Here is a 26,805-nt window from a genome sequence, read left to right as displayed (position 1 = left end):
GAGTGTTTTGGAATGAGTTATTTGCTTACTTGCTTGTCTTTCTTGTCTTTCTGAGATAATCATTGAGTTGAGTTGGAACACCAGCTTTGGGAAAGACTGTCAGCAAGCAAACTTTTTTTTTTCCATTTTTAGGTGAGCAGCAAGCCAATATTTGCAGCCTTCGCCAAACAATCCTCTCACTCCTCGCCTCCTGTCTGCCTTCTGTTAATGTCAGACTGAACACTGCCTCCTCTGTGGTAGATTGGTCTAGATAAAAAGCAAACAAAGACAGGCTGAAAAGAAAATTGGTGTAGTTCTAACCTGAGGCCTGGATATTGTACTCCTTCCCCCATTTATCTTTTGTTAAAGAGCCTTTTGTGATGTAAATGCAAGCTGGAGGTGATCTAACTACCCATTTGCAAACACCATTAAACTTTAATTTCCATAAATCGCCACAGAGTTTGGAACAGCTGGTCCTCATTTCTCAAATGCCACACTTTGTTGGCCAGGCAGTGATGAAGTCAGGCACATCTGCAACTCTGCTCGTTTCCACTGACAGCTTCTAGCTTGTAGATTGCCCCATCATGGTGGCAGGTATCCTCCAGGATGCACCTTGAAAAACCAAACCTCATAATCACCAACATCCTGTAATCCCAGTGCCCGGAATCGCCACATTTGGCTTGATGCGTCTGCATTGAAATCATAAAATCTTGGTGTGTAATGGCATCGGAGGTAGAGAGGGAGCTGTAGGAATGGGAAAAGAGGAGGGTGAGCTGTCATACACTGTCATCCACACTCCTCTGCTATTCCTGTTGTGACACTGTCACTGGGAGATGAGAACAGGTAGGAACTTGATGAGAACTGAAAAGTGTAGACTCAGAGCTGAAAGCATAGTGCCTTGCTTTGTTTTTCTGCTTCTCCGGTAGCTAATTTCTACTCCATATACAGGAAAATGTGTGGTTCTGCTTCTAAACAACACAGAAGCGGAGTTATTTCTACACTGGAGTGCATTACTGATTGCTTTTCATTCTGTTTTCCTATTTAAGCTTAGACAAAAATTTATAAAATTTAATGCGGCCTAGAGCTTTCGAGCCACGTGCACCATATTCGGATATGTCGTAGAACCTGGTCTGAAGTTTGTTGCTCCTAATTCCGGTACTTCCGCAAGCTTTCGAACTAACTACACCAAACTCGGCCAGCTCCTTTAGGGTGATACTCTGGTCGAAAGTTTAAATCGGCGTACCGACTGGCCTTTCGGTTGTCCCGCAGCCCCGCCCCCAATATATGCAAAATCAAAGAACTTTTTACAACATGGTCATGTGACATATTATTTACTCAGAACAATGAGGGGAACTTCCTCACGGGTATCCTGATGACGTCACGTGAAAATCAAAAATTAGCACAACATGAACATGTGACATATCAAAACACTCAGCCCAATGAGGGGAACTTCCTCGGGACTATTCGGATGGTGTCACATGCTCATCTCCACTTGCCTCCAAATGTTTTGGCACCCTATCTTTCTGTCCACTTGCCTCCAAAAGTAACATAGATCCTTATGTCCACTCGCCTCTAAAAAGCACCGGCCTTTGCGAATACTTGCCTCGTCAAAGCCAACATCAAAGTTTGTCGCGACGAACTTTACAAATCTAGTTATTTATTGATTTTCTAAATGTGTGTATTGTACTGTATGTGTCCTGTTTATAGCTACTGGTTTTTCCATGATATAGATTTAGCATAAAGGCTTTTGTACATAGTGCCCTACATAGAACCTTCAAGAGTTCCCCTTCCTTCATTTCTAAGAATGTAGTGTTCAAGGCTTTAAGGTGTACTGAGATTCTTTTCTTTCTGTGAAGAGTGGTCGAGTTAGCGGAGCCCTTTGGATCCTCTCATCAACAGGATGTTTTCAGCCAGAGAATTCTCGCTCAGTGGATGTTTTGAACCTCTTGAACCTGAAGCTTGGAGGTTCTGCATGATTTTATGCTGCTCTGTGATTGACTGGTCGTATCAATTACTGGCTGTACTCGGTGTTAATGAGATGAAACATTCATTAAAAAGCTGATTCTGGAATTGTAGTTAGTTTGTTCACCCGACTCACAAACAAATATAAGGGTTTAGCTTAGATGATATCTGTTAAGTCACACAGCAAACACAACACACTCTGAGGTCTGTCTCTCTCTCTCTCTCACACACACACACACACACACACATACATACAAGGACACCTGAGCTACGTTATCGTGCCCCTCAATCGAGGCGTGTGACAAGAGGACTGATACACAATACTTTTCATCACAAACAAATAATCTGCAATAGGATGACAAACATTGTGTAGTCTAGTGTCTTACTAGTCAGCACATCAAGGTTGTGTGTGCATTGTGTGGCTTTAGAAAGGTTTTGCGAATTGCGGAGTGAATAAGGACGTGAAGGACGATGTTTACCAGCCGTAAAATATAAACGCACACACACCTAACACGTCTTTATGCCTGGACCGTTTGGTTCCAATTCTATTATAATGTTCAGTGTTGCAGACGAGTTTGTGTGGAGTTTGTATAAAATACTGAAAACATAATAGGGCTTAACAAACGAGTTCGAGCACCTTCTATATTTGAAAATTTGTGTCGGTTTATAAAAATTGTACGGCTTTCAACAGCCTCTTTATTGTATAAAATTGTATAGAGATGTAAAATCATTAATAATTATTCTAATTGGATAGGAGGTGTTAATATTATGTAACCGTTTCAACAGCTATAGGAGTCCCCAGTGTCAGAACTAATTTTGTCAATGGATTATTTTGAATAATTTGTTTAAAAAACAATGGAACTAATTTCATCAATGTTTCCCATCAATCAAATGTGATTAAAAACAATAAACCGCAGCTGTTATCATTGGCTATAATTTTCATTGTGTTATCAGTTAGTCTGACGTCGATTATTTGCCCTGATACCTTACTTCAGCGAGATCGTCGGCTCACCCTCTATCTATTTTACCGTGTTAAGGACTTTATTCTTCTCCAGCGCTTCCTCTTTCCATCCTCATATCATCAGCTGGTGCTTATTAAGCTTATTTATCTGCAATCATAATAGTGTCATTAGCATCACTAGCAGCCATGTTCCAGTAGGTGACTACCTTTTTTTTTTGGTCCAGCATTCTTAATGAATTTGTTTTTGGATTAAAAGCCTGTTAGATTCCTCAATAAGAAGTTTTAAACATGTTAACCCCTAAAAAAAACAACCCACACACTCTTCCACACATACAAACTACAGTAGCTGTATGACTATAGAGACCTGTTTGTAGATGGTGTGATTTGATCTCGCAGTTCATTTGGCTGGAAGAGAAGGCTAATTACTGACGCTCCTATGCAGCACGGCTGTGATTAATCCCACTCTGCCACCTTCTCCTGCTAGATACCAAAAACATCAGAAAGCAGCTGCAGGTATGTTAGAAAATGGGTCACGTTTCCCCTTAGTGCCACCTCCTCTTCTTCTTTTTTTTTTTTACAATGTGAAATTGCTCCATTTTTCTCTTCTCTTCCCTCTTTCGACTCACCTCCGCAGACCGATCAAGTCCGGGAAATGTCCCAAGGGCCGCATGTATCAAGAGGGCAGAGAGAAAAGTAATTTGGTGCCATGGAACCTGGCTTGCATTGGGTATCGCTCGAGTGTTTCTGCTGCTGCGAGCCCCAATTAAACCGGGCTGATTCATTCAGTCCGCTCGCCCACGCGAGAGGAATCTATCGACTGCCCGTGTTAAACCGTCAAAGAACCATTACACCAAGGAATATCTGCAAACATGACCACAATGATGATGACGACAAAGATGCTCTCGCTTGACAGTTAGGGAGGGTTTTTTTTCATTTGTTTGTTTCTTAATGATGATGCGAGTTGTCTTGGGTAATCACTTCGTACAATGTCATTCTGTAGACGTTCACTTAGCCTGGAGAACCACCACACCGGAACGGCCGGTCGATACACCCTTAAAGCTTTTGTTTACAGAACGCTGCTGTTATAGAGTGATCCTGATTGGTCAGAAGATCTTGATTGACAGTAGCACAGCACCAAATTGGTCAGAAGATCTTAATTAACCGTAGCACAGCTCTGAATAACGCTTGTTGTTATAGATAAGCAGATCCCAAAGAAGAGAATCTTGCTTAGAGACGGCAATCTTTGGATTGGTAGACTAACACCTTAACCACTAAGCTACCACATCCTGGACATTTTCAATGACATGGTGTTTATTTAGCAAATGTGTGAGTAAGTCACACATGTGTAAGTCACAAGTAAGTCTCAAGTCATGAATGTCAAGTCAAAGTCAAGTCGAGTCTTTTTTTAATGTGTGTCAAGCAAGTCTCAAATTTGCGACTTAAGTCTGACTTGAGTCAAGTCATATGACTCGAGTCCCTCATCTCTGTTATTTAGCATATGGGCAAATTTTCTGATTATTTCTGTCTTTTTAACTTAATGGATGAGAAAAAAGTGAGCGGTGATTGTGAAAGTTTTCTTCTTATCGGTTCTAGCTGCTAGATGTAATATACTACATTCAAGGTAACTATAAAGAAATAAGTTTTGCGTTTTAAAAAATAAATCTTCTCATCTTTGGAAAGTTGCCGCGGTATACGACGAGTATCCGATTGTGATGGGATCCTAACAACAGTGACTTTCAATGTGCTGGTTTTGTGTATTCATCTCGGCACAATCATATTTTCAAAGATGGCTGGCGTGAGTGCGATATTTACCCCGGCCAACGTGAGAGCTGCTCGCTCACTTTCAGGAGCTCGAGACTCAGTGAGCCGGAGGAGGCGACTCGATTGGTTCTGGTGAGGTAATTCCTGGTAATATATCACCCGGAGCTTTCCGTACGGACGAGGCAAGGCCAAACCTGACAAGCGTCAAAGAGATATGAATTTCTCATATGAAGATCTCAAAATGGCAGTGAGACATGAACAGCCCTTTCACTGCCTCTCTGAACTTCTCACCGACTGCACTCGTTTTTTTTATTTTTTTTTAGAAAAAGTATGAAACACTGATTGTGATCGTAATTAACAATCAGACGTTTGTGTTTTAGGAAACAAATGATTTCTTCCTATGCTCCCTTTGGCCTCCTTCACTCATTCATACTCTCTCTCTCTCTCTCTCTCTCTCTCTCTCTCTCTCTCTCTCTCCCATCTCTCTGGAGCAGTCAGGATGTGCCACCTGCTTGCTGCCTTTGATTTCGACTTGCCCCAGATATGCTCTGTAATGAGCAGCGTGCTCAATCAATAATTCAGCTGAGTGCAAATGGAAAGCAGAGTGATCAGAGGTGTTTAAAGAGAAGGTCGCAATCAGTGCTATTCAGGACCACCAGGTTTCTTTTTCTTTCCCCTCCCTGCTCATCTCTCCGACAGATTTTCTTTCTTTCGGCTGATTTTAGCTGATGCTTGGTTTTTCTGAATTTAAGGACAGACCTTACAGAAAGAAATGATGATTTGACTCAAAAATTGTGGGAGATTGATTACATTAGAACATGATAACGACATCCTCATCAACTCACCATTTAATAAACTGCTTCATCTCCTCTCATAAACTCCACAATGTCTGTGACTTAACAACACTGACCCTATCTATCTATCTATCTATCTATCTATCTATCTATCTATCTATCTATCTATCTATCTATCTATCTATCTATCTATCTATCTATCGAAGTGGTAGATTAATGATTCGATTCCCAGGACAACTAAGCTGCAACTGTTGGGCCCTTGAGCAAGGCCCAAGGGCCCAACTATTTACCCCCCACACCATCCATCTATGTACTTATTTATATTTGTCTATGTGCTTAGTGTTGTTTGTTGTTATTTGTGTGTACATAATTATTTCTGCTCATTTATGTGTATTTTCTCACCTTGTCACCATCTTTATTTATTTACCCCTTATTTAATCAATGTCTCATTTTGTATTCAGTTTATAATTGAATATAATAAAGGGAGAAAATATAAATATATAAATAAATCGAATGAAATAGATTTTTTAATTTTTCTTTTTTTTAATCCTTTTAGGTCCGAAGTAAATTCAAGCCTCATGTTCATCCAGAAATGCAAATTAGTTCCCACCATAAATTAGATTATCAGAGATTAATTACAGCGAAAGATTTGTTGTTCTGATGATAATTGTCGGGTTGACCTGTAATTTAAAGTCTCTCTGTCCATCCTGTCTGTCCGTACAGTCTGTCCTCTCTGTACAAGTCGCTTCACATCTATTATTCATTTCCTTCCTCCAGTTCCTCCAGATGACCCTGTTATCATCGGAGCGCCGGTGGTGAGTCTGAGAGCCGGTGACCCGCTCAACCTGACCTGCTACGCCGACAACGCCAAGCCGGCAGCCTCCATCATCTGGATCCGTAACGGAGAGGTGCTCAACGGTGCCATGTATTCCAAGGTATCACCTGCATTCACTCCGCATTTAAATCGTCACGGTGAAGCGAAGGCATGCGCATTGAGAAAATTGCCGTTTACCGAGACTTCCAGCATTACTGAGCTGCTGCTCGATCGTCCATAAACCGATAAGCTTCAAGTAGAAACCTTTAAGGAAGGAGTCTCCAGTGTGAGCACTGCGCAACAGTCAGACATTCAAATAAAAATGGAGACAAATTGTAACTTTAGCCATAAAAGTATGACATTTCTTTCCTACATTCCTGGACCTTTTCTCAGCTTTGCGGTAAAACATTATTATTTCATGAAGCCACCATCTGAACGTGTCCTCAGAAAGGTTAGTCGTGTCAAGTTAAGGACAAGTGAAAAGTCATTTTTAATTGAATCCTGGTGGCCAGGCGGAAGCTTCAGTGTCGTGATTTAAACACAACAGAAAGTGAAGACTTTCCGCGGTTCTTAATTATAGATGCGTTTCTGGGCACTTGGCTCAATTTTATATGGTCTGGGTGAAAAATGGATGCTTTCTCTCTCTCTCTCTCTCTCTCTCTCTCTCTCTCTCTCTCTCTCTCTCTCTCTGTGTTTAACACTGGCGGAAAGAAAGTTATACTCCTTCTTTATCGGGGCACTTTATCCCTTCTAATGCTCACTGGAGAATATGGACTAATCGCTCAGTCCAGATTCAGAGACCAGTCATTAGTTATTCTAGTTAGTAGATTTTAAGCTTGAGTGAAAACACCACTACTTTCCAGTCCACTCCACATATCCAGAAAGTTTACTGAATTACTGAAAGCTCCAGGATGAGGAAATGACCAGGAGGAGCATTAACTACAAGCATATTAAGAAGAAGGAAATAAATATAAATGCCAATAAGAAAGGAACATAAAGGAAAGAATAGGTGAACGAATGAATTAAACAATTAATTAATTAATTAATTAATTAGTGACAGATGAAAAGATTTTATACACAAATAAATGGTCCAGTGGATGGTGGAACAGATTAATGAACAATAGTAATGGCTAAACTTATAAATTAAATCAGTTCCCAGAAAAAAAAAGAAAAAGAAATGAATAGGTGAAGGACAGAACTAATGGATGGGAGAAATGGATGGAGGAATGAGTGAATAAATGAACCGTGGCAATGTCTAAGCTTAAAAACCAAATCATGGGTGAAGGGGTGACATAGGGAATGAATGAATGACTGATTGAATGAATGAATGAATGAATGAATGAATGAATGAATGAATGACAACAGGAGATAGATAGATAAATAGATAGATGTCTTTTGTCCTGTTAAGTAGACACAGTGTTGACTTACATCCTGGGCTGTTTGTTTATGTCTGTGGTGTTACACGGATCTGACTGAACCCATCCTGAGCCTCTGCTGTGCTTGTCCGCTCTACATTATTAAACTTAACATAGGGGATAACACTTTGGCTAAAATGCTAGCTAGCGTCTTTTTGTTCTCACTGTGTAGGTGAGTGTGTTTGTGTTAGCGTCAGTGTTATATACTGTAGCATGTTCTGTCACTATTTCTTTTACATATCTTTAATACTTTTGGATTCCTGCTACAAAAAAAGCTAAGTAACAAATCGTTTAAGGTGAAGAACTGTTTATGCTAACTAACTGTTTATGCTAACTAACTGTTTATGCTAACTAAATGTTTATGCTAACTAATTGTTTATGCTAACTAACTGTTTATGCTAACTAACAGTTTATGTTAACTAACTGTTTATGCTAACTAACTGTTTATGCTAAATAACTGTTTATGCTAACTAAATGTTTATGCTAACTAACTGTTTATGTTAACTAACTGTTTATGTTAACTAACTGTTTATGCTAACTAACTGTTTATGCTAATTAACCGCTTATGCTAACTAACTGTTTATGCTAACCAGCTGTTCAAACTAGCACTCACTTATCAGGGAATAATTTATAGAGCATTCATATTTATTCTAGTATTTCTATTATTTTATATAGTTTATATCTAGTTCATGCAATAAATACAGTATTTTCTTTCTTTCTTTCTTTCTTTCTTTCTTTCTTTCTTTCTTTCTTTCTTTACTGGATGTTGGTGTTTTTTTGTTGATCCCTTGCGGTTGTTTTTTTCCGGTAGATGCTGTTGCGTGATGGTCACAGAGAGAGCACCGTCAGCACGCTGTACGTCTCAGCGTCCAACATCGAGAGCGGCCAGCGCATCACCTGCCGAGCGTCCAACAAAGCAGCACCTAACGGCAAAGAGGCCACAGTCACCATCGACATCCAGCGTGAGCTTTCTTTTCCTCACACACTCAGAGCACACGGCTTTAATGCGGTATAATTCAATGCTGCATGTTTGTTCATAGACAGTTTGCTATTAACCGTCTGTCCGTCCGTCCTCAGAGACGTCCTCGGCTTTCAATGGAAAAAAGTGTGTATTTGCATTCCTATAACCTCGACTGTCACTACGCATTCGTTTGTGCAGAACGAAAACAGACGTAAATATGAGGGATTCGATTCAGCTCATATCTGACAGGACGCATTTTCCTTGGTGTGTTTCAATCCCCAGAGTTATTCAGCACGACTAATGTGCAGCTTAAACTGGGCTTTCAGAAGCCATTTTATTTTTGACGGCTTTATTGTTTCTGCGTTTGAATTTCGCTTTAATTTTGTGTCGTGACCGAACTACACAAAATTGCAGCTGCTGATTTGATCTTAGATTTAGACATCAGCATGTTTTTATCTATCGCGGGTTGGCCGTTTGTTTGTTTCCCGCTTCTTTCGTGTGTGGGCGGAGCCTACGCGTTCTTCCTCAGTGTTCTCCGTTTTCCTCCGCCAGTCCAAAGACCATTTTTGTAAGCATTTGAGTGTCATTTTTTTAATTTTCTGTAGCCTGATTACGTCTCTTTTCGCTGTTTAAGTGAAAAGAGATTTCTCATATGCATAATATAAGTAGATTCTGTCCTTTGTTTTTATTTTATTTTTCTGTGTTCTCGAGCTCGAGCGATGCCAAGCGAAGGTTCGACACTGAAGTCGAAAAGGCAGTGTGTGCCGCAAGCACTGATATCTCCATTACAGAAAAATTGACCTCTGCCCTGCTGGAGTTGTTTCATTCCCTCCGTCCCAGCTCTTCATCATCAGGGTCACGGGTTCGTCTGATACCCAGCACCACTTCCAGTAATTGCACTGTAAATAAGAGCGGCGTAGGGGGGGAAAAAAAAACTAAATCGTATATGCTCCACTGAGGAATAATTAATGTTCGGATGCAGATGTGAAGCAGGCATGTAGTAGATGTGAGCTTTCTCCTCTCTGAGGACGCTCTGGTTCGGTTTCAAGGGAAAAAGTGACACGAAGTGATTTATTAAACTCGCACGAATGCTCTAGACTGTTTCCTCCAGAGCTCCTTACCCCCAAAAATATATATTATAATAATTCTTGTTTCCTTTACATCTTCAACCAATGCCATCCATCATTTATATCTTTATATATATTATATCTTTATATTGAATTTTTACTACAACAAAATATATTTTTTTTTCCTCTAGTATTTTTATAACATTTATAAAATTTTGACCTAATATAAAATATAAAGCGTAACTTGTTTCATTATGGTTTGCTAAAAACTTTAAACACGAACAGAAAAATTTAACGGACATGAAAACGAACGAAAATTAAGAATTTTGTAAAAAAAAAAAAAAACGGAAACGATTCGATACAAAGCATGAAGACGTGTAATGATTAAAAATAGAATAAATATTCTAAAAAGTTTTCTTGAACTCTGTGATGCCTCAGAAAAGAATAAATGGATTCAGGAATACACGGAATATGAATAAAAAATAAAAGGAAAAGAAAACTAAAAATGTTGGAATTGTAACTGTTTCTAGATTAGGGATCGATTTTTGTGCGAAAAAAATTGAAACATATACGGAATAAAACACTCTTGAGCTTTTATAGGAAACGAATCAATAACAGCGTTGATAGTAACTGAGTTATTAATGAACTATTGAGTTTAAAATTTTTTGAGTTTAAAATTTTATTTTATTTATTTCCCCAAACCACAGCAGTATTTGTGTGCTCTGTTGTTCAACAGCTGTCTTTTCCAATCCTAAACCTCGTCATTACTACAAAGCATTATGAATGAAACATCTGTCTCAGGTACAAAACGTCTTTTCTCTCCGACGTGACCCGAGTGTTAATGAGGACTCGGAGTGTTTTTATAGGCTGTTGATTTCAATCACTTTCAGACCTTCGAGAGACGGGGATGTGAGATGTGTCCGATTCGCTTTCAGGAAAAATGCTTTAAGTAGATCGGAACGCGGCATTCGGATGTTAGAGACGTCGTTCTGATCGCTATAGAAACCCAAGCAGAACTTTCAGATGCCTACTGTATATTTGGGACAAAGTGCTCAGGGTGGATTTTTATCTGTTTACAGGTGAAAATTAAAAGATGTTGTATGTTATGTGTCGGCAACTGTCATGGTGTTTGGTAATAAGGTCGTTGTGAGATGGAAACTGAAATAAAACATGCGTGAAATGTTCTAATCAAAACATTAAACTGACTGAAGAAAAACTTTATCGTTAACTTGTTAGAAAGCGCTGGTTGATGATGTAAATTGCAGATGCCACTGGTTGTAGGTGTAAATGATGTAAATGAGACATCACGCTAGTTGAAAAGGAAAGTGGCACTTTGCACTGGTTGAAGATGTAAATTACGGATGGCGCTGGTTGAAGATGTAAATTACGGATGGCGCTGGTTGAAGATGTAAATTATGGATGGCGCTGGTTGAAGATGTAAATTACGGATGGCGCTGGTTGAAGATGTAAATTATGGATGGCGCTGGTTGAAGATGTAAATTACGGATGCTGCTGGTTGAAGATGTACATTACGGATGGAGCTGGTTGAAGATGTAAATTACGGATGGCGCTGGTTGAAGATGTAAATTATGGATGGCGCTGGTTGAAGATGTAAATTACGGATGCTGCTGGTTGAAGATGTAAATTACGGATGGCGCTGGTTGAAGATGTAATTTACGGATGGGGCTTGTTGAAGATGTAAATTACGGATGGCGATGGTTGAAGATGTAAATTACGGATGGCGCTGGTTGAAGATGTAAATTACGGATGGCGCTGGTTGAAGATGTAAATTATGGATGGCGCTGGTTGAAGATGTAAATTACGGATGGCGCTGGTTGAAGATGTAAATTACGGATGGCGCTGGTTGAAGATATAAATGATGGCTGGAGCGGGTTGAAGATGTAAATTACAGATGGCGCTGGTTAAAGATATAAATGATGGATGGGGCTTGTTGAAGATATAAATGATGGATGGTGCATGTTGAAGATATAAATGATGGATCACGTTGGTTGAAGATGCAAATTACAGATTGCTCTAGTTGAAAAGGTAAATGATGAGTTGCTCTGGTTGAAGATATAAATGATGGATGGTGCTGGTTGAAGATATAAATGATGGATGGTGCTGGTTGAACATGTAAATTCACGGTTCTGGTCGTAGATGAAAATGACTCAGCACATTCATTTTCTTTAATGATTACAGAAGCTTTCAGGGTAAAGTTCACACTCCATTTGTCTCTTCTTTCCTCTTACGTCACAACACAAACCCATTTCGATGCTTTAAACAACACAAAAACACATTTTAATCAATTTGTGGATTCCTATTCACCCGAAGAACACCGTATTATGACCGTTGGAGGTCATTTTAAAAGCCTCCCCTGCCATTAGCATGTTAAGACGCTGTAAAACGTGTGTTTCGTCTCATTCGTTTCACGGCAAATGATATTCTCTCTTTTTTATTTTACCCGAAATACCTTCAGTCAAACACCGAGCCTTTGCCAATCATTTTGAACATTGGATTATTTTTCTTTAGCAATCTTTAGCAAAATAAAGTAAAATAGATAAAACTTATTATACCACGATTCTGGATTCTGATTGGGCAGAAGATTAAGTCTGCAAATGACACGTTTACGCTTTTACTTGAACAGGAACTGAAATTTTGCTCAGGTTGCTGTGATGTAATACGAACGGAACATTTCAGAACGATCGACTTTTTCCGCATCACGTCAACGTGTATAAAATAAATTTATGCCCACGAACGCTTTGCTAATTAGCGTACAATTTTCCTCAGGTGCATTATAACACTTCTGTCGTTGACATTTGATATGAACGTTACAGAGACGCATCTCTCTCTCTCTCTCTCTCTCTCTCTCTCTCTCTCTCTCTTTCTCTCTCTTTCTCATTCTCTCTCTCTCTCGTCTCAGTTTTACACAATCCGAGTCCAAAATGACTCTAATTAGCGCATTGTCTGCTTTATTTGTCCCCGAAAGCGAATGAAAGAACACATCAATTAAAAAGCCCGGCTACTAAAACTCTTCCCGGCTTTACGTAAACTCGGACGACGTTTCGCATAATCGCTGTGTTACTTTCGGAAGGCACTCTCTTTAATCACGAGCGCTTAAAAAAACGTTTCCAATTCTAATTCAGCAATTAGCAGGCGGGCCACAAGTCACACTAATCATAATGCAGAGTCGCTTGCGTTAAATGGAATATTTATTATCAAGCCTTTTTTATTCGGCATTTGATAAAATGATTTCCTTTTTTTTTTTTTTGCAGTTTGTTTTGCATCATTTGTTTTGGGCTTTTCTTTTATCCGTGAAGAACATTTCTGATTAATGTTTCATTAGCGAGCGCCGACTTAGCAGCGCAGGGCTCACTGTTACACACACACACACACTTAGTTTGTGTGTGTGTGTGTGTGTGTGTGTGTGTGTGTGTGTGTGTGTGTGTGTGTGTGTGTGTGTGTGTGTGTGTTTGTGTGTGCTTTTAAATCTGACTATTTCCCCTGTCTATTGCAGATCTTCCTCTGGTGAACCTCTCTGTTGAGCCGCAGCCGGTTCTGGAAGGAAATCCGGTCAAGTTTCATTGCTCAGCCAAAGCCAACCCACCTGTCACTCAGTACAGGTGAGAATGTACCAAACTTCTCTCAATGGCCCCGTTCACACTGCAGGTAAAAGTGGCCCAAATCCGATTTTTTTGAGGTCAAGTGACCAGGTCAGACTTCTTCAGGAGTAGTGTGAACACTCAACTCTGGCCCAGATCAGATCAGATCTGGACCACTTCTGATTTTTTCCAATGTGACCGCATTGTGAACAAAGGTGGATTTGATACGACTTTTACATCGACATTCGTCACAATTATGCCGAAGACTTTTTTTGCTTAACACACACACACGTTACCAGTCACGTTTGTGCCCTTTTTTATTTTTATGTTGTTTTTTTTTGCGCCGGTGAAAACTTTTTTTTTTTCGCGGCCGAAAACGTGACAAACGTGACTGGTAACGTGTGTGTGTGTGTGTGTGTGTGTGTGTGTGTGTGTGTGTGTGTGTGTGTGTGTGTGTTAAGAGTGTTATATAAAGTGGTTACGTGAACCAGCTCATAGTGTTTGCATTGAATTCATCACATTACTTCCTCCATAACCTCGCCAACTTTTTAGCGCAACGGCGTGCCGCGTGTGACGTCATTGTTATCGTTCGTTTGCGCATGCGGGTCAGTTCGAAACCACAAACTGTTCACACTGGTATCTGATATAGGTCACATTTTAAAAGGTAATGTGAACAGCCAAACAAAAATTTCAGATCTGAGCAAAATATCCGAATTGAGCGTTAAGACTTGCAGTGTGAACGTGACCAATGGCTTCGATTTTTTCACCTTTTTATTGTCAGATAGCGATAAAAACGTTACTAGACCTGAATTACTGTACGATGCTTCATCTCCAAGGCTAATGTTGTTAAATTAAACATTAGAGAATTTCTTTCTTTAATGAAAGGAAAACTCTCAGATTACATGGTGAAATCTGGATATATTTCCTAACAATAAATCAGCCTGTTGGAAATAATTTCATGTCTTTACTTTGATAAAGCAACAAAAGCTAAAATAACACAACCTCAGGGAAATGAGATCTGTACGCTTTATCGATCTGGCTAACTTCAGGGGGTTTTTGTAAAGGTACCCTAAAAAAATCCATGTCGATCTTCGAGGTTTTTTTTGAGAAACGGCATAAAAGTGAGATGAGCTGATAAATTAGCACTAAACACACGAGTTGTGGACGTTTCCATTCTCGATCAATAGCCAGTCGTCATAAACCTCCAACATTAATCATAGATCTTACTCTTTTATTCCATGTTCTTATTCCCTGCCTGTTTGTCTGATTTCTTTCCTACTCATTTTATTTTTGTTCCATTTATTTTATTTCCTTCCCGTTTTTTCCCCACACTTGTTTTATTTCCTTCATGTTTTTTTTACACATTTTCCTTATTTGTTTTGTATCCTTCCCACCTCATTTATTTCCTTCCTGTTATTTTTTTTTTTTTTTACATTTTCCACACTTGTTTTATTTCCTTTCTGCCCCTCCTCCCCACGTGTTTTATTTCTGTCCCGATTCTTTTATTTCCCTTCCGATTTATTTCCTCCCTGTATGTTTTTCACCCACATTTTCTTCCTGTTTCTTTTGTTTTTTCACTTGTTTTATTTCCTTCCTGTTTTTTCCACAATTGTTTTATTTCCTTCCTGTTTTTTCCACAATTGTTTTATTTCCTTCCTGTTTTTTTACACATTTTCCCTATTTGTTTTGTATCCTTCCCACCTCATTTATTTCCTTCCTGTTATTTTAGTTATTTTTTTTACATTTTCCACACTTGTTTTATTTCCTCTCTACCCCCCCACGTGTTTTATTTCTGTCCTGATTCTTTTATTTCCCTTCCGTTTTATTTCCTCCCTGTATGTTTTTCACCCCATTTTCTTCCTGTTTCTTTTGTTTTTCCACAATTGTTTCATTTGTTTCCTGTTTTTTCCACAATTGATTTATTTCCTTCCTGTTTTTTCCACAATTGTTTTATTTCCTTCCTGTTTTTTCCACAATTGTTTTATTTCCTTCCTGTTTTTTCCACAATTATTTTATTTCCTTCCTGTTTTTTCCACAATTGTTTTACTTCCTTCCTGTTTTTTCCACAATTGTTTTATTTCCTTCCTGTTTTTTCCACAATTGTTTTATTTCCTTCCTGTTTTTTCCACAATTATTTTATTTCCTTCCTGTTTTTTCCACAATTGTTTTACTTCCTTCCTGTTTTTTCCACAATTGTTTTATTTCCTTCCTGTTTTTCCCACAATTGTTTTATTTCTTTCTTATTTGTTGTATATCTTTTCTGGGGGGGGGTTTTCCTCCACTTGTTTTATTTCTTTTCTACTTCCCACACGATTTGCCTAATCATTCTGACTCATCAGCCCTTTACATTCAGTCTCTAAATCAATTCTGACCAAAAGAACTCTAAAGAATATAGCACCAAATCATTAGAGGATGTCTGGTGGCCCGTTTTTGTAATATATTTAAAGAGAATTTGCCTCAAAAGTGGTTTGTTCACGGATCTGTTTGAGACGGTTCTGACGATATGAATGTTTGGGGTATTTATTAACTGGAATTATCCTTGAGCCAAACAGGCAAAAGTCACAGCAAGGTCAGACGTCTGAAATCATTTTAATTAAGTAGCTTCCTTACATTTACATTTATGGCATCGGACAGACGATTTTATCCAGACTTACTGAAGTACACTGACGTCTCTGTCAACGGATCCATGGATACTGCTTCACCCCGTCACGCACCGAGAATCCCATCAGTCTGAGACTCTGTTTCGTCTTGTTTAATAATATAATCTGTAAGAAAGAGTTATGGTTGGAAATGAAGTCATGGATGGAAGGAAGGATAAGTGGATGACGTGTCACGCAGCACAGAACCCATGTGACATCCAGTATCCGTCCTTCAACTCCCTCGTCCCCGGAATAATTCACATCCTGCTTAAACACGGCTTTATTAATATAATAAACCGACTCCCTCCATTTAATTACGGCAGTGAGACAAAATAAATTATTGATGGCGGGTGAAACGCTTCTGGGACGTCGCGTGCACAAAGGGATTAGAGAGCGGAAAAGGAAAAACAAGGATGGAGGAAAGATTTCCTTCACTAACCGATGTGATATTCATGCACGTTTTTGCTTACATAAATATTTGAAGGGGTTTGAATCGCGTGCAGCGGCGTCACGCCTTTCAGAGCCAGTGTTTATGGAGATTAGCGATGCGTTAGCGTGATTATAGGAAACAATGCTGGTTTGCTAACAGCGCTTTAGCGTCGATGCACTGATGCTCGGGTTTGTACGAGGTTTTAGTTCCAGTGGAGGATGTGTGCGTTAGTCTCAGAGTGACAGATAGACAGACACAGAGAGAGAGAGAGACAGACAGGCAGAGAGAACGGCAAACGGAGAAAAAGATAGACAGACAGGGAGACAGAGACATAAAGAAAGAGACAGACAGAAAGAGAGACAGGCAGATAGAGGCATAAAGAGAGACAGAGAGAGAGAACAAAAGTCAGACAGACTGACAAAAGACAGAGATGTGAAACAGACAGAGAGACAGACAGACATGGAGAAAGAGAGACAGACAGAGAGAAAGAAAGACAGTCAGAGACAGACAGAGACAAAGATAGAGAGAGACGGCCAGACAGAGACATAGATAGAGAGAAAGACAGGCAGGCAGAGACATAGATAGGTGAGAAAGACATGCAGACAAAGACATAGCGAGACAGACAGAGAGACAGACAGATGGACATAGAGAGAGAGTAACGCAGACACAAACAGTCAGACATAGAGAGAGGGAGTACCACAGACAGACAGACAGGCAGACAGGGAGACAGACAGAAAGGGAGACAGACAGACAGACAGACAAACAGACAGACAGGGAGACAGACAGACAATGAGACAGACAGGGAGACAGACAGGGAGACAGACAGGGAGACAGACAAACAGACAGGCAGGGAGACAGGCAGACAGGGAGACAGACAGACAATGAGACAGACAGGGAGACAGACAGACAGACAGGGAGACAGACAGACAGGGAGACAGACAGACAGGGAGACAGACAGACAGGGAGGGAGACAGGGAGACAGACAGATAGAGACAGACAGACAGGCAGGGAGACAGACAGGGAGACAGACAGACAGACAGGGAGACAGACAGACAGACAGGGAGACAGACAGACAGACAGACAGACAGGGAGACAGACAGACAGACAGGGAGACAGACAGACAGACAGACAGACAGAGAGACAGACAAGCTGCTCAGCTGTGTGTGTAATCGGTATAAATTGCTCAGACGTTCTTTCTCTCCAGCACAGAACGTAGAGGCCGAAAGCTTTAACCTCTCCCTCAATCTCAGCAGGAAAATGAAAGCTGTCTCCTAACAATGCACCGGATTCAATCCACAGGAACAAAAGACAGAATCTGAAGCAAATGGAGAAGATAAACGAGCTCAGGTTCTAACAGGGCACTGGGGGAAATGTGGGAACGACGCTTGGTCACATGACTCGCTCCGTTAAGGAGAAATAGTTCCTATTTAAACACAATAATAATAATAATAATAATAATAATAATAATAATAATAATAATAATAATAGCAATTCATACTTTTCAAATACTTCATTATATACTTTATAATATTTTAATATAATTTAATATATTTCATAAAAGTTAGATGAAAATATTATTGTCATTTAAAAAAAAATCACAATAGAAAAATGAATAAAAATGAATAAAATACTGAATATAATCAAATACAGAGGAAGTATTTTATTAACGAATTTTAAACAATAGTTTACATTTTTTTTATGATTTATTATAATCATTTTTGAATCTTTTTTTATTTTTATTTAGACAAATGTTTGGCTCCATACTAAATCTAAAATATAGATTTAAAAAAATAAATAAATAAAGGTTAAAAATGCCTAGAATTTGCATCGCTGTCTCGCTGCATCTGTTCTTGCAGCACTTTATATTACATAGGTGTATTTTTATGGTGCAGCGTAAACGTGTAAATGAGACAAAATCTGGTGAAATTTCCTGTCCCTCGTTTCATCGTTTCTCACCTCAGAAGCGCCTCGCTTCGGTGTCGCCTCGCCTCACCTCGTCTGAGGGCTTATTTTGGCACGCGGAGCCTCGGGGAGATAAAGTGGCAGAAATTAAGCAATGGGTTAGCGTCAGTCTTTTCCCGAACACAATCATTTCTTTTCTTCTGTACTGAAGACTAGTTTGAAGATGCTTTCGTTCCGACAAGGAAACCATGTTTACTTCCCAGAACGACGCCTCGTGCGTTAGCAGACGCAGAAACGTAGCCTACATGTGTAGTTGGTACTCGGTCGGGATTTGAGCCTCTTGTGTTGCCTGTGTTCTGTAACACCGAGTCGGATTTGATTAAAAGAAAAGTGGCAGTGCGTTTAAAATGTCAAAGGCGCGTGTAATCCGTTTCTGACATTTGTTTAGTTTCTTTTTTTGTGTGTGTGTGTGTGTGTGTGTGTGTGTGTGTGTGTTTGTGTGTGTGTGTGTTAGCACCGTTCGAAAAAGCCTCACGCAGATATCTTAAAGAGGAAATTAAATTCTTGCTAAGAAGATCTGAAGAAAACAAACCGTCGCTCCTTTTGATCTGGGAATGAAGGTTGTACTTCATGCCTGAGCTTCGTTTTTGTTCGATGCTAATTTTTAATGTATATGCAAATCTGTGGCGGTTTTAAATGTTCGGTATTTTCTTTCAGTTTAGTCACAGTTGATCGACAGCTCGTTATTCGGGTCTTTCTGATATCTGGAGATGAATTCGTTAACACACCGGAAGAAGGTTTTTTTTTTGCACATTTTGCATGTAATCCTACAGGGGGCGCAAGGAAACGTACTAGACGATACGTTTGATTTTTTGGGGGATTTTTTATTTTTTTTGTTTGACATCATGGTGTGATTGTGTTCCATGTCCATGTCATACAGCAGGAGCAGCAGATTGTAAAATCGCTGGAGCTTTAACAGACTCGTCTCATTCACCGGCTGTCATACCGTTAGGGAGAAAATTGGTCCGGGGACAGAATTGTTTTTTCTTTTTTGCCCGGTTTTCCCCCGGAGATTAATAAAGTGTTCTGATTGTGATTTTGATTCTGAAATATGAGCCGTTAGACTCGCACGTCCTGACGTCCTGCTGAAATCTCTTTCTGCTTCAACAAAGACCCCACTAGATGTATTTCCTTATTTTTTGCGTTTGGTTTCGTTTCTTCAGTGTTTTGTGTGTGTGTGTGTGTGTGTGTGAGAGAGAGAGAGAGAGAGAGAGAGAGAGAAAGAGAGAGAGAGAGAATAGCAGTGCCGGTGCAGAAGAATCTCATAATGGCTGCTAAATTATTCTCCCTGTGCTTTGTTGACGAGGAGAAAACGAAAATGTGCAAAAATAGTGGGAAAAAAACGTGAAGATATGTACATCAGACATTTGGATCTGATTGGGGGGGGGGCACAGCTAGCGTCTTTGATGTGTACTTAAGAGTTTTTTTTTTCTTCACAACAGATGGGCTAAAGGTGGCGCAGTGATCCGGGACGCCGTGGGAGAGACGTACGAGGTGGCCGTGGATCACTCGTTTTTCAACGAACCGGTTTCCTGTGAGGTCACTAACGCGCTCGGGAGCACCAACATCAGCCGCAACGTCGACGTCTACTGTGAGTCACCGCGAGCTTAACGAGCTTAGCCGTTAGACACGCTTAACATGCTTAATAACTGACGTGACTCGTTGCTGTGTACAGTCGGGCCTCGTCTGGCATCCGAACCCCAGTCTCTGCAGGTGGATTTGGGCTCGGACGCCGTCTTTAACTGCGCCTGGATGGGAAATCCCTCGCTCACCATCGTGTGGATGAAACGCGGCCACGGCGTGGTACGCTCACTCCATCACCACATAATGAAACAATTAAGCTTAATTAAACTCCGGCGCCGTTATAAATAGGTGCCGTAACTCTTCTTAAAACGGTAATTAACAAGTTTTAGAAAATACGGTGCAATCGCAAATGCGCAATCAACACGACCACCCCCCCCCCACCTCCCACCCCCCAACATGTTCAGTATAATCACTTACTCCTTACAATCACAGTTTCAGCAGCATGTGTGCCATATGTTAGCGCATCCCGCGCGGTCTATTTACGGACCTCGGAGCATGTGCACGTTTTTTTAATTCCTAACGAATTACGACACTGATGAGAGAGACGTGTTAAAAGTGTCAGGCTTATAACGTGACGATTTTCCGCGCAGGTGCTTAGCAACGAGAACACGCTGACGTTGAGGGCAGTTAAACAGGAGGACGCTGGGAAATACGTCTGCCGGGCCGTGGTTCCTCGAGTCGGAGTCGGCGAGAAGGTGGTGATTCTGACCGTCAACGGTAAATCAGTTCCATAAAGCAAGTTCAACGCTGCTTAAGTGCGCTGTGTTCTGAATTCTGCATTCTGATTGGTCGGGAGATGGAGATGCGATTCTTACAGCAGCTCTGACAGGTTTAGAGTTTTTTTGACACCCTGATGGCTTTTATTCTTCTAATTTCTGATGTGACAAAGAGAGTGTAAACTCCTCTGAACTGAAGACATTCTCACGGCGAAAAACTCACAGAGACACTGGAGATCGTGGACGGTTTAATAAATTACAAAATTCTATAATTATTAGCGTAACTTTATTTAAATTTTTTAAAATTCTTTCTAATTTTATGACAGTTTTATGACAGAGTGACGAAAAACATCTTACTGCGTGTCGTGCTGTGTGGATGGAAGTGCGTGTAGAATTCCAATTAGACTGTGGAATTTAACTAGAATTTTAATTCCAGAATCGAATTAAAATCGAATTCGGGATTCGAATTCGGATTGGAATTGAAATTTGAATTTGAATTTGCACTGGATTTTGAATTTGAATTTGAATTAGGATTAAAACTGGAACTACAATATGGATAGAAATGTGAACTAGAATGTGAATTAGAATTTAGATTGTTATTATAAACTGAATTAAAATGGGATTTTGGATGAGAAACTGGCCTTGTCTCCACACTGACGTTTGCACATACAGCAGTATGATGTTTTCACAGAAAAACCCACCGGCCGACACCTCCGCTCCGATCTCAGGAGTCTGCCCAGAATCCCATCCTTCCTTTGAAGTAATCAATAAACGATAAGTAAAATCCTTACGGAGTCGTGCGACATGCCCCGAGGATGACAGAGCGATCGATCAGAAAGTATGGATTATTCCGTTTATTCCTGACCCGGTTTCACACGCGGTCGTAAAACCTCTGCCTGATGATGGCGCCGGTGATGGAAATTCTACCGGTGCAGGAAAAAAAAAGTAATAAAAACCATTGTTTTGTTGCCGCTTTGCTTAAGGGCAGGTTTTACGCTTATTCGAGCGTCACATACGGTACGGCTCTGCTTATTCAATCAGAAGGAAAAGGCTTGTGGCGCAGGATGCGAGCTGGGATGGTTTCCATTGCCACGGAAAGCCCGGTGCCCTCGAGGTCCGGCAATAACCTGGACTCTGCCTCAGCGAGCCAATAAGTCGCTTTAATGCTTCATGAATTCTTCATCTGGTCTCTGATCCCTGCATCCCATGTGTAGTGTTTGAGTCGCCGGATCAGTCCACAGGTTCTGTTCTATCACACAACCAAGACTTCAGTATGTTCAATATATTCACACACACACACACACACACACACACACACACACACACACACACACACACACACACACACACACATGGAAAGAAATAACCTCTTTATTAGCTAAATAGAGTTTTAATAATCTGTGTGTGTGTGTGTGTGTGTGTGTGTGTGTGTGTGTGTGTGTGTGTGTGTGTGTGTGTGGCCTGAAGTGCAGCAGCAGATCAATTGCAGTCTTTTAGCTGTTAACCCCTAGAATGAAGAGAAACACTGCAGAGTCAGACAGCATGGGCTCAGATTCAGAAATCTGGAGGATTCTCTCCTTTAATACTCTTTTTTTCCCCTCCGTCCTTTCTTCCTGTGTATAAGAAGAGCAGGATGTATATAAAAGGATGGACTGTTATTATTTTGTGTCTCGGTGTGTACAGGAGAGAAAAAGACACGACTTCCTGTTTGCTCTTCACAAGCAATAAATGTCTCTCTCTCTCTCTCTCTTTCTCTCTCTCTCTCTGTCTGGTTATCCGACGTAGATAAAGCCGTCTAATTATAGCGCCCCTTCACTGCACCGATCCCCCGGTCTGATCTGGTTCGGCTCCCGTAGCGTGGAGTCAATCGGAACGCAGCGCCGCTCCTGAAAAGGGCCTTATGGCTCCCTACCGTCTTCGCCGCCGTGTGTAATTAAGAAGGGGAGGAGGACGAACATTTGTTTCACACTTTTTTCTGCAAGCGAACAGAGCAGAGTAGGCCTCTGTGGGAGCTCACTAACGTGTGTGTGTGTGTGTGTGTGTGTGTGTGTGTGTGTGTGTGTGTGCAGATTTTAATCCAATTAAAATGTAAAGTCTGCTGATCTCAGAGGTGCATAATGACTTCTGAATTTACATTTTTATACATTTGGGAGGATTAAATAAATAAATAAATAAATAAATAAATAAATAAATAAATAAATAAATAAATAAAATCCCGGCATTGGCCCGGCGGTTGCCGTCTGGAAAAACTGTGATTTAAAACACTAACCTGAGCAAACCATTTATATGAGACCCGTTTCTATAGTAACGGCCCGTGAACAACTCTGAACGTACGAATCGTTCGGAATCTCTGATACGGTGACGTCTTCAGTACGGAGGGATTTATAAAAATGTTTATAGAAGGAGTCTCCGGTGTCAGTTTGTCATGGATTTTAAAAAAAATATATATATATATATTCTTTTATCTTTTAATGATAGTTTTGTACAATACGGATTTGACACGTCAGACTTTTATTTTATTTTATCTGATTATTTCTTTTCAGAATGACTCTAATGTACTAACTAAACACTCAACCTGGAGAAATAAAGAGAATAAATGCTGTGAATGTCTGAGGTGTGAGGTGAGGTGTTCCTGCAGGCTGTGTGTGTGTGTGTGTGTGTGTGTGTGTGTGTGTGTGTGTGTGTGTGTGTGTGTGTGTGTGTGTGTGCGTGTGTGCGTGTGTGTGTGTGTCACACAGACTGATTGTCATGCCCGCTTTCAGGCCCTCCCACTATCTCCAGCACCCAGACGCAGCAGGCTCTGTACGGAGAGAAAGGACAGATCAAGTGCTTCATCCGCAGCACTCCTCCTCCGGATCGCATCGTGAGTGCTGTTCTTCATCTCTCTCTCTCTCTCTCTCTCTCTCTCTCTCTCTCTCTCTCTCACTAACAGACAGCGCTCCTGAGCAGCAGCTTCTGTTCCTTCATGTTGTGATTATTAAACCGAGAGCATGAGAGTGACATGACTGTGTGTTTAACAACAACCTCCTCTGATATGAGCTCAGAAGAGAAGGAGGTGGAAGGAAGGAGAAATTCATAGAGGGTGAGAAGGAGAGAGGAAGGAAAGACAGAAAGGAGAAAGGGAGGGAGGGATGAAGGACGAGTATTGTTTGTTTGTAAGGAAGGAATGAAGGAATTCATTCGTTTTTGTTCATTCTTCCTGGAAGTGGTAAAGGGAAGGATAAATACTTGCTGGAAGAAAGGAAATGAAGGAAGACTGGGAGGCAGCAAGGGACTTAGAGACAAAGGACAAAGATTTTCAGTTCGGAAGGAAGACAGGAAGACAGGCAGACTGACTGACTGATTCCGTCCGTCTCGCTCTCCTTCCTGGAAGTGAGAAAGAAAGAAAGGAATACTTTCTGGAAGAGAGGAAGTCAGGAATATTATGCTTGCTGTAATGAAGGTAGGAAAGGAGGGAGGAAGAAAGGAAGCAATTAATTATTCCTGGAAGTGGTGAAGGAAAGGGAAGGAAGAATGGGAAGCAGGAAAGGAGTAAGAGTTGAATGAGAAATATTTTCAGTCAGTCAGGGAGACAGACACAGACGGACCGACTAACAGACAGACAGACTCACAGACAGACAGACTGACTCACAGACAGACTGACAGACTCACAGACAGACTGACAGACTCACAGACAGACTGACAGACTGACAGACAGACAGGCTGACAGACGGACCGACTAACAGACAGAAAGCTTAACTGACTCCCCCATCTTCCTGGAAGTTAGGAAGTAAGGAAAAATTTGCTTTATGTAACAAAGGTAGGAAAGAAGGGAGGGAGGAAAAAAGGAAGGAATTACAGTAGTTCTTTCTGGAATGTACGGATGATATGGAGTGAGAGATAAAGGACAATTATTTTCTGGATGGAAAGAAAGGAAGGAAGGAAGGAAGGAAGGAAGGAAGGAAGGAAATGTGAGGAAGAAAGAAAGAGATAGAGGAAGGAATGAAGCATAAAACACTTGCAAGAAGAAAGTTTCAAGTTTTCATTCATTTACTTATTCATTATTTTTTTTCCTTACTTACTTTCCTTTATTCCTCCATCTCAGATGAATCCCCCGTTTATCAGAATGTAAACAAAAGATGGGGAAAAATGTATCTTTTGATTGTTTGTTTTATTATAGTTATTGTTTTTACTATTATTATTATTATTATTATTATTATTATTATTATTATTTTAATATATTTCTTTATTTATTCATTTTGCCTTTCGGGAAAATAAAATATTGGACTGAAATATCACCGAAATGCCAAACTATCTGTCTGTTTTATACAAAGCAACAACACAATTTCACAATCTCTTTTCTCTCTATCTAACAAAAATGAAAAATAAATAAATAAATAAATAAATAAATAAATAAATAAATAAATAAATAAATAAATTTAAACACAAACACAAGGCTAGCTACAAGCTATATGCTACGGTAACATTCTTTTCTTTCGATCGATCCCCATGTTGGATCGTAGACAGCAAAAGTAATCAGGAAGAAACAAAAAAAAAAGAGAGAGAAAAACGTAAAAGCTTAATAAATTTGTCCTCCTTTATTAAATCTTTCCGTATGTTTGTTGCACAGAAAAAAAGAAGACTGTATTTAATTTTTTTTTTTTGTGCAAAATAAAGCCGGATGATGGCTGGAGATATCGCACACGGCGCTCCGAAGCGTGGCCGACTTTATCATCCGAGACTAATGGGGCTTAAAGGAAATGTGTGTTTCGTCTCTCGAGGCCTGTTCGGCGTGTGGGCATCGAGAACACCAGAAAATCCAAAGACTAAAAAAATACATTACGTTCTTTTCTTTTTTTTTAAACTAATGTAAGTAAACAAAAAGTGTTGATATTGAGGGGAAAGTGGCTGCTGCTAGCGTTTATATATATATATATATATATTTACACTGTATGTTCAGGCTAGCTGTGCTAACGTGTAGCTGCAGGGGACAGGGTGTTAAAATAACTCCTCGCCTTTTCGCCCTCCTGAGACTTCACACACCAAATCGCTCACTTTCACTCCTATTCCATGTGCACTATAGGTTTTAGGTTATTTGTTGTCCTCTGGGAGTTTATAGCACTTTTATAAGCGTAGCAGGAAGATTGTGGGAATGTTCTGTATCTGCTTTGTACAGCAGCCTGAAATGAAAGTGAAATCTAATGAACCATTTAACACCTTTACATTAAAATATATCTTCTAAGTATATACAGTAAAGATATTCTGTCCGTTACTCGTATAGTGTCTATAATACCTCATATATAGTGTCTGTGCTTCATATAGTGTCTATAATACCTCATATTTAGTGTCTGTGCTTCATATAGTGTCTATAATACCTCATATTTAGTGTCTGTGCTTCAGATAGTGTCTATAATACCTCATATCTAGGGTCTGTCCTTCATATAGTGTCTATAACACCTCATATCTAGTGCTTGGGCTTCATATAGCGTCTATAATACCTCATATCAAGTGCCCGGGCTTCATATTGTGTTTGTAATACCTATATCTAGTGTCTATGCTTCAAATAGTGTCTATAATACCTCATAACTAGTGTCTGTGCTTCATATAGCGTCTATAATACCTCATATCTAGTGTCTATGCTTCATATAGCGTCTATAATACCTCATATCTAGTGTCTATGCTTCATATAGTGTCTATAATACCTTCATATAGTGTCTGTCTGTGCCTCAAGTAGTTTATAATGAATATCTACTGTCTGTGCCAAGTATTTACTCTATGCCCCATATAGCATCTAGAATGTTTCATACTGACTGTGTATGCTTCACATAAAGTCTATAATGTCAAATACATACTGTATAAGGTGTCTGTTATGCCTGATATCTGCATTACATATATATATCAGTCTATAATGCCTCATACCTGCTTCATATGCTTTACTGTATATAGTGTCTGATACCTACTGCATCTGCCTCAAATACTGTAGTATCTATGATGTTTCATACCTGCTGTATATGTCTTATATAGCATCTGTAACATCTGATGCCTAATGCATGAGTCTCATATAGAGTCTATAATGTCTTATTATACTGTTCATGCGTCATATAGTCTCTATAATGCCTTTAGAATGCAATATCTACAAGATAGCAGAAGAGAACGCCTAAAATCTCCAAATCTCCGTTCCA

The 26,805-nt window shown here is 40.0% G+C and overlaps 1 protein-coding gene across 4 annotated transcripts in view; it reads left to right on the top strand.

Moving 5' to 3' along the window:
- kirrel3a (kirre like nephrin family adhesion molecule 3a) overlaps window positions 1-26,805 on the top strand; it is a 105,347-nt gene that overhangs the window by 70,330 nt on the left and 8,212 nt on the right. For all 4 annotated transcript variants that reach the window (XM_027158634.2, XM_027158635.2, XM_027158636.2 and 1 more), the window contains 7 exons: window positions 6,235-6,392; window positions 8,498-8,648; window positions 13,229-13,334; window positions 19,787-19,935; window positions 20,020-20,147; window positions 20,519-20,645; window positions 23,407-23,507. In XM_027158634.2, coding sequence (XP_027014435.2) covers window positions 6,235-6,392; window positions 8,498-8,648; window positions 13,229-13,334; window positions 19,787-19,935; window positions 20,020-20,147; window positions 20,519-20,645; window positions 23,407-23,507 — 920 coding nt within the window. The remainder of the gene's footprint in view (window positions 1-6,234; window positions 6,393-8,497; window positions 8,649-13,228; window positions 13,335-19,786; window positions 19,936-20,019; window positions 20,148-20,518; window positions 20,646-23,406; window positions 23,508-26,805) is intronic.

Source organism: Tachysurus fulvidraco, chromosome 20 (genome assembly GCF_022655615.1).
Source record: "Tachysurus fulvidraco isolate hzauxx_2018 chromosome 20, HZAU_PFXX_2.0, whole genome shotgun sequence".
Classification (NCBI taxonomy): Eukaryota; Metazoa; Chordata; class Actinopteri; order Siluriformes; family Bagridae; genus Tachysurus; species Tachysurus fulvidraco.
This window is presented reverse-complemented; position numbering and strand designations above follow the sequence as displayed.